Source organism: Paroedura picta, chromosome 3 (genome assembly GCF_049243985.1).
Source record: "Paroedura picta isolate Pp20150507F chromosome 3, Ppicta_v3.0, whole genome shotgun sequence".
Taxonomy (NCBI): Eukaryota; Metazoa; Chordata; class Lepidosauria; order Squamata; family Gekkonidae; genus Paroedura; species Paroedura picta.
The window spans coordinates 172902387-172911270 of NC_135371.1; the positions used below are offsets into that span (position 1 = coordinate 172902387).

The 8884-nt window shown below is 49.2% G+C and overlaps 1 protein-coding gene across 1 annotated transcript; it reads right to left on the minus strand.

Annotated features, from left to right (window-relative positions):
* Nucleotides 1–1023: 1023 nt before the first annotated feature.
* Nucleotides 1024–7319, minus strand: LOC143831451 (filamin-A-like). The gene is made up of 5 exons (XM_077324447.1): nucleotides 7091–7319; nucleotides 6351–6526; nucleotides 5265–5382; nucleotides 3219–3481; nucleotides 1024–1558 (listed from the first exon to the last, which is right to left on the minus strand). Exons 1-5 carry the CDS (start codon nucleotides 7131–7133, stop codon nucleotides 1277–1279), a joined length of 882 nt encoding a protein of 293 aa, XP_077180562.1. The 5' UTR covers nucleotides 7134–7319; the 3' UTR covers nucleotides 1024–1276.
* Nucleotides 7320–8884: the final 1565 nt, after the last annotated feature.

Consider the following 8884-nt stretch of genomic DNA (forward strand, 5'->3'; position numbering starts at 1 on the left):
TGAAGGACAAAGCTTTGAGTCCCGTGACACCTTTAAGACCAACAAAAAACTCTGAGAAAATGTTTTCATGTGCATATTCACTTCTTCAGATACTTTATGTCGATCAATAAATAGGATATGCAGAGCTTCAGGAATGAATGAGATAGATCACCCCATTATGTCAAAATAACGGGAAATGTCTTTACCTGTTTCCATGGATTTGACTTACAATTTATTTACATGTATATAGTCAGGATACATCAGAACCCACAGCCACTCTATGCTAAAGGACTGAATAAAGCAGGGGTAGTCAAACTGCGGCCCTCCAGATGTCCATGGACTACAATTCCCAGGAGCCCCTGCCAGTGAACACTGGCAGGGGCTCCTGGGAATTGTAGTCCATGGACATCTGGAGGGCCGCAGTTTGACTACCCCTGGAATAAAGTCTGAGGGTTGGCATTATAACTCACAGCATATGCTTTGGATGTCTCCAGTCATTTGGAATTTCTGGAACAAAATTATTACATTCATTTAGTATTAGACGGTTAATTGATTTTTGAGGAAAAGTTGGGGGAGCTTGATCTGTTTAGCCTGGAGAGGAGACAACTGAGAGGGGATCTGATAACTATCTTCAAGTATTTAAAAGGGTGCCATATGGAGGATGGAGCAGAATTGTTCTCTCTTGCCCTGGAACGACGGACCAGAACCAATGGGATGAAATTAATTCAAAAGAAATTCCGTCTAAGCATCCAGAAGACCTTCCTGACAGAGCAGTTTCTCAGCGGAACAGGCTTCTTCGGGAGGTGGTGGGTTCTCCATCTTTGGAGATTTTTAAACAGAGACTGGAGAGCCATCTGACGGAGAGGCTGATTCTGTGAAGGTTCAAGGGGGTGGCAGGTTACAGCAGGAGACCACCAAGAATGACATGGAGGCAGGCAATGGCAAGCCACCTCTGAACATTTTTTCCCTTGAAAGGTCCTTATTGCATGGTTTGTATGATTCTGGAATCTTCACTGGGTCTCAACAAGAAAGGTGGCCAATAAATGCAGTAAAAACTCAATAAATAACTATTTATTTAGGGCTCCAGATGGAAATACATTCACTGTTGAAAAAGAAGGGCAGGTGGTGTGTCATTCAGGTGACATGCCAGCTGTAATAACTGTTTTTCATTTCTGCAATAAAGACCTGGTTTTTATTTTAAATTGAGCTCTTTTTCAGACCTTGGCCTAACGTTCCTTCCCTTCTTTTCCCTGGGTTTGCCCCACAGTGGCCTCTTCCAGCCCTGGTTCTGCACCTATTATTTTGGGTGGTCAAACCCAAGCGTTACGTGGGCTTTGAAAGGAGAGCCCGGCACGTGGGTGTCAGAAAAGAGGATGCTGATGATGTACTCTCCAGGTCTCATGGGCAGGTAGGTCACGGTCCAGGCGCCCTCACTTTTGTGTCGGCACTCAAACTTGGCTGCGCCCGGACCTTCTACAGACACGCAGAGGCCCCTGTCACCACAATCCTTAGCATCGATGGTAAAGATAGCCGGATAGCCAGCCATGCCACTCTTCAGGCCTGCTCCGTAGGTGTGCACCTAGGGAAAGGAAGAAGATGAGCAATGCCTTTGCTGCCTATGAATCCTTTAGCTCAGGGGTCCCCAATGTGGTACCCTTGGGCACCACAACCCCTGCTGACCCCCTTTCCTGCTGATCACTGTTTATAAGAAGTAGGTGGTTCTGACTGGCTGAGCAGCTTAAAAGGCATCCTGTTGTGGAGATCCTATGTAACATTGCTCCGACACTGACATTCTGTGATTGGCCCTGCTTCCAGCAGCAGCCATTTGGGGATTAGCTCCGCCTCCTGTGGTTGCCATGTTGTGACTGGGTCCAACCCTCTGTGCCAGAACTCAAAAAGTGCCCATTGGCTCAAAAAGGCTGGGGGCCCTTCTTTTAGCCTTCTTTCTTACTCCTTCAGGAGGAGGAGGAGGGGGTTTGTCCCCTTGTTTGTGGGCATCCTGTCAGCTGACATTGTTGTAGAATAAACGATCTGGAGATCTCTCAGAATTATAACTATCTCCAGGCAATGGAGATGAATTTCCCCAGAGAAAACGGCGGAGGATGAGCTCTATGGCCTTCTACCCTGCTGAACTTCATCCCCTTTCAAGGCCTGCTGTCCCCAGGCTCTGCCCCCCAAACCTCCAGGAATTTCCCAACAGGGAGTTGGCAACCCTGGATCTCCCCCAGACCATCCCATATTTGGTTGAGGTCAACCGGAACCAACAACACTCCCCCACCCTGAACCTCCCTCCCATGAATCCATGCACCTGAACTGACCAACCATAGGTATGTTTGTTATTCTGTTAAAATGTTATATCTGTTAATACTATTATCATTATTGTTATTTCTACCCAACATAATTGAGTTTGATATATTGTTCTTCTATGTTTCATGCGAATTGGCCTGAGCCTCAGAGGAGGGCAGTATATAAATGTAATGTAATTAATGAAATTATCCCCTGCCAGTTGCTAGAGGGCGCTGCCAATCCTATTGCTCCCTGACATTTTGTGGTTGACCCCACCTCCAGCAGTTTCCATTAGCTCCACCTACCATGGAAGCCATTTTGTGCTTGTTTCTCCACCGCCTTCTGTCAGAATTCCAAAGGTTGAAGAAATGAACTATGGAGCAAATAGACCTGCCAGCTGCAGGCTGGGAAATACCTGGAGATTTGGGAGGTAGAATCTAGGGCAGACAGATTTGGGGGAAGGATTCCATTGAGGCATAACGCCAGAGAGTTAACCTTCCAAAGCAGCCATTTTCCCTGGCATCCAGAAATCAGTTCTACAACATCTCCAGGCCTCACTTGGAGATTGACAACCCTAGCTGCAGGGGACAGAGTTGCCAGGTTCAAGTTGAAAAATACCTGAAGGTTTGGAAGCAGAGTTTGAGGAGGGAGGAATTTGGAGAGGGGAAGGACATCAATGGGGTAAGATGCCAGAGTCCACCTTCTAAAGTGGTCATTTTCTCCAGGTGAGTTGATCTCTGTCACCTGGAGATCAGATGTAATCCCAACAAATCTCCAGTTACCACCTGGAGGCTGGCAATCCTAAGGGGGGAGAGGGGGTGTCTACGGTACCCAGAGAGCAGCACACATGGAAGAAAGGCATAGGATCCGAGCCACTAATGGCGATGCCTGTCCAGGATACCAAACGCACCTTCACTCAGCAGGAAGAGATGCTTTCCACCAACGCACCTTACCTTAGACAAGTTGGTAGCAGGTACACCTTCCACAGGGAAGGGACTGCCCGGGACAGGCACCCCATCGAGGGTCACGTCCACCTCATACCGTCCTTCCTCGGGGAGGGTGAATCTCACCAAGTTGTTGTCAGAGATGGGGCCCGGGTCCAGCTTGCATGGCACCGGTTTACTGGAGGGACCTGTGATCCTGGCGGCCACTTTACCCTGACCCCCGGTCCCCTTGGATGTGACGGTGAACTCCTGGTCTCTGCCCACTTCCGCCTCTGCAAATGCAAGAACAGTTTAGGCCAGGGGTAGTCAAACTGCGGCCCTCCAGATATCCATGGACTACAATTCCCATGAGCCCGCTGCCAGCGAATGCTGGCAGGGGGCTCATGGGAATTGTAGTCCATGGACATCTGGTGGGACGCAGTTTGACTACCCCTGGTTTAGGCACTGGGGAAGGCCTCGACCTCTCTGGCCTGTTGATGGCCTCCAAAGGAACTGGTTGGCCCCTGTGTGAAACGGAAAGCTGGACTAGATGGACCACAGACCTAATCCAACAAAGCTCTTTTGACATTCTTAGGCCTTTGCCTCTCTGCCCTATTGTTGGCCCTCCAGAGGAACTGGTTGGCCCATGTGAGATGAGATGCTGGACTAGATGGGCCATTGGTGTGATCCAGCAGGGTTCTTCTGATCAGACTAAAGGTTCTGGTAATTACCTTCAAGGCCATACGCGGTCAGGGCCCAGTGTACCTGAGGGACCGCCTCCCCGCCTATGCCCCCAAAAGAACTCTGCGCTCTACTGCCTCCAATCAGCTAAGGATCCCTGGCCCTAAAGAAGTCCGTCTGGTCTCGACCAGGGCCAGAGCATTCTCTGTTCTGGCCCCTACCTGGTGGAACGAGCTCCCAGAGGAGATCAGGGCCCTGACGGAGCTTAAACAGTTCCGCAGGGCCTGCAAAAAGGAGCTCCTCCACCAGGCATTTGGCCGAGACCAGATGTAATCTACAGCGACCAAGGGCCCCTGCTCCCCCCCCCACCCCCCTCAGAATTCAGTCAATAAGCCACCCCCCTCAGAATCCCATCAACAAGCCCTGGACCTGTTTGTGTTATGATTGTTTATTGTTATACTGTGTTGTGTTTGGTTGCAATTGTTGGTTATTGGTGTACATGTTCTACAGACTGTTTTATGTATGGTTCTCTGTTATAATGTAAACCGCCCTGAGCCTCCGGGGAGGGCGGTATAAAAGTATGATAAATAAATAAATAAATAAATAAATAAATAAATAAATAAATAAATAAATAAATAAATAAATAAATAAATAAATAAATGTTCTCATGAAGGTCTTGTCCTCTCTACCCTGTGGTTGGCCCTCCAGGGGAACTGGCTGACCACTGGGTGAGACAGGATGCTAGACTAGACAGACCCCTGGCTTAATCTGGCAGGGCTCTTCTGATGTTATCAGGGGTAGGCTTTGAGCTCTCTGCCATTTTTGGAACTGGTTGGCCACTATATGAGACGGAATGCTGGACTACATAGACCACACACCTGATACATCAAGGCTCTTATGTTCTTACAAGAAAGTATATTTGTGTCACCGAAACAAGCACTGAGCCAGGGTCTCAGGTCAAGGTCTTTCTCATCACCTACTTTCTGGTACTTTTAACTGGAAATGCTGCTGGGGATTGAACCTGGGACCTTCTGCAGGCCAAGCAGAGACTCTGCCACTGAGCCAGGGTCTCAGGCCAAGGTCTTTCCCATCCCCTCCTGCCTGGCCCTTCTAACTGGAGATGCTGCTGGAGATTGAACCTGGGATCTTCTGTGTGCCAAGCAGATGACCGAACAAAGCCACAGCCAAACCTTCCAAAGTGGCCATTTTCCTCAAGCAAACCAATCTCTGTCATCTGGAGATCATCAGTAGCAATAATGGGGAAATCTTCAGGCCCCGCCTGGAGCTCTGAGACCTGAAGCTGATATTCCCTTCACAACCTGTCACAAAAGCTGTAATGAAAATCTGCCTCCAAGTCCAGTTAGGTACACAGAGCAGATAGCCAGAGATACGTACTGACATGAAGTCCAAAAACCTTGATCTTGCTGAGGTCCAGGGTTGGCATCACAACCACAGTGAAAGGGCTTCCGGGGATGTGGTCTCTTCCATAGGTCACGCTCACTCCGATGTTCCCCTAGGAAAGACAAAACCTGCCTGTCCCTTGAGGCGCTACATGTAAGTCATGCTCAGCCCTCTTAACTAGTTCACTGGAAAGGCACGATGCCTCCTTTTCAAACAAAGGTCTACCTCGCAGGGAGGAAGGCCGCAGTGTTGACTGGTGCCGGATCATTCCCCAATCTAGAAGTTGACTTCTGAGGTACTAAAATGTCTAGCACAAGGGTCCCCATCGTGGTGCCCTTTCCTGATGCCCAACAGGTGTCTTTCAGAGATATGGGTTGGGCCAGGTGAGGCTTTTGCCCAGCTCGATTTATGATTGGTCGTTTGAGATTTGATTGGCTGTGCAGATTTAAAAAAAACATACACATTGCTTTGGCTGGAGCTGCCTCCTCAGCACCTGGATCTTCACTGTGTGGTTGATTTTTATTTATTATTAGATTTCTATACCACCCTCCCATACGGCTCAGGGAGGTTCACATACAACGTTGCAGGGGTAACACATGGAACAGTCTGAATACATAACACAGTGACAAAATAACACATCAGCAACAATCCAACAGTGGATCTAAATCAGGGGTAGTCAAACTGCGGCCCTCCAGATGTCCATGGACTACAATTCCCATGAGCCCCTGCCAGCATTTGCTGGCAGGGGCACATGGGAATTGTAGTCCATGGATATCTGGAGGACCGCAGTTTGACTACCCCTGATCTAAATCAACAGAACTCTAATGGATTTGGTCAGCAATAATAACAACTACAACTTAGCCAAACCCCCAAGGTAAAGAGCGGCAGCCATTTTGTGGCTGGCTCCGCCTCCTCCAGCAGCCATTGTGTAGCTGCGCCCTCCACATTGTGTTAGAATACTGGAAGTTGCCCGCAGGATCAAAAAGGTTGGGGACCCCTGGTTACGCACTTAAAGCAGCAAGATCCCGCTTCAGCTACAACCAATAGCAAGCTGCCCATAGCTCCTCTCGCCTCACTTACTTGCTGCACAGGGGTATACTTGACAGTGTAGGTGTTGTCGTGGTGCTTTACTATTTCCGAATCCCGAACTACCTCTCCTTTTTCCGGCCCACTGAACTGGACGTCCAGCTTGGCCCTGCTGGATGGCGCGGCGTTGACGGTGACTGTGAAATAGGTCGGCTGGCCAATTGCTACACCTGCCGGAAAGGAAGAGGGAAGTCAGAAGAATCCGTGGAGGATCACGGCATGGCTAAAGCTTTTGTCTGAATTTGCTGGCACACCTCCAGGGTTGCAGGAACCAGTTTGGGAAATTCTTGGAGACTTGAAAGTGGAATGGTTTGGGGAGAAATCTCAGCTGGGTAGAATGCCATAAAATCCAACCCTTGGAATATACATGGAGACTTTGGAAGTGGAGTTGGAGTTGGAAGTGGGCAAGATTTGGGGCTGGGAGGGACCTCAGTGGAGTATAATGCTATGGATTTCCCCCCTCAAAAGCAGCCCTTTTCTCCAGGGCAAATGATCTCTGTTACCTGGAGATGAGCTGTAAAACCAGGGGATCCCCAGGCCTCACCTACTCTGCCCGCCTCCCGGGAGAATTGGAAATCAATTATAATTCTGGGAGATTTCCTGGCCCCACCTGGAGGCTGGCAACTACAGGGGTGAAGCTTGAGGACACAGTTTGAGCCAAATCCTAGCTCCTCGGTTCCCTGCCAGATATCCAGCCCCCCCCCCCCCCGAACATTTTTGGTGCCCGCACTCACCACCGTAGAGGCCGGGCCCTTCAGCCTTCACTCTGCAAGTCATCCTACAAGGGATCCACCTTGATCCGGAGGGCCCTCGGCCTACGGTTGGCCAACAGGAAACAAGAGAAAGCAGTTCCTCTACCCAGTCGGTGCCTTGAAGCCACCCCTGCAGGGAGAGGTCTTACCCATCCAGTCAAAAGCAGCAGGACAGGGCAGCTGCCAGGTGTCTCCTTGACCTGTGAAGGCGTCATTGTCCTTTTGAATGATGTCAGAGTCAATGTCTACCTCAGCAGGGAGGGGGACACCACCCCTGGAGCACACATGGGAGAGCGGTGCTCAGCATTTCCTTTGCAAACAAGAACTGAGTGATCCTAGCTTGGAGCAACCCAGTTCCAAATTATGGATCAGGCTGAGCTGACACAGGCTGAAGTTAAAGACAACAATTCCACAAGCAATATAGAAATGCATGATTCAACAGCGTAAAAAGAATATCCTGTAGGGGGCGTTGAAAGAGATGTATATTAAGCATAGTTAGAATAGGAATTTGCTGGAATTTTTTTTTCAAATATTCACCTCCAGCGTCCCAGCTCTTATTTTTATTTTGGGATACAGAAGAAGAGTTGGCTCTTATATGCCGCTTTTCTCTCCCTGAAGGAGTCTCAAAGCGGCTTACATTCACCTTCCCTTTCCTTTCCCCACAACAGACACCCTGTGAGGGAGGTGAGGCTGAGAGAGCCCTGAGATTACTGCTCGGTCAGAACAGCTTTATCAGTGCTGTGACTAGCCCAAGGTCACCCAGCTGGCTGCATTGGAGGAGTGGGGCATCAAACCTGGCTTGCCAGATTAGAAGTCCGCACTCCTAACCACTACACCAAGCTGGCTTGGGGTGGTTTCCAACAGACGAACAGAAAACCGCACAAGAATTGTTCAAAACAAAACCATACAAGGACATTCACTAAACATAGAAGTTGGTTCTTATATGCCGCTTTTCTCTACCCGAAGGAGGCTCAAAACGGCTAACAGAAGTCCGCACTCCTAACCACTACACCAAGCTGGCGCTCATAGGAGTTAAAACTATTAAAAGCAGTTAAAACACTCAAGACCAGTTGCTGGCTGGTATTAATAGTGCCGCTGAGATGCTCTTAATTGTAAAAGCCGAGCAACAATTCAGATTTGTTACTTCCAGCTCTTTGAAACAAGCACTAAAAGGCAAACTGCAGCACCTGGAAGAGAAAGCCCAGCTGCTGCCGGAAACCAATAAACAAGAGGCCAATTAACACTTCAAACAAACGGATAGAGGGGGAGAAGAAAACCTTGGCACGCCAGTAAAATCAGTCCAGTAGCACCTTTAAGACCCACAAAGAATCATTCGCGTGAGCTTTGGAAAGCTCACGCCTTGAATAAATCTTTGTGGGTCTTAAAGGTGCTACTGGACTCTGATTTTTATTGTGCAGCATTTAGCGTGTGTGCAAAGCGCCCTAAACTGTTCTGGTTCCGTCCTGCATTTTCCCAGCGTGTTCCGCCAGCAGATGGCAATGCGCGGTGACTTTTACAAACTCCCGTCGGATTTAATTTATTTGTCGCTTTCACTTTCCAAAAGCCAGCCCGCTTTCGGACGCCTTTGCTCGCTACAGCCCCGTCTCCTCCTCACGCCCAATTTCCACCGCGACCCTCTTTGCAGCCGCCTAAAAAACTGCAACGCGGGAGTGGAGGAGGGAAAAAAGCGAAATGTTTCATTTCCAATCTCCCGTTGCCCGGCTACCGAGCCCCGCCTCCCGCATCAAAGGCGAGGCTTGCGTTCCATTCCCGCCG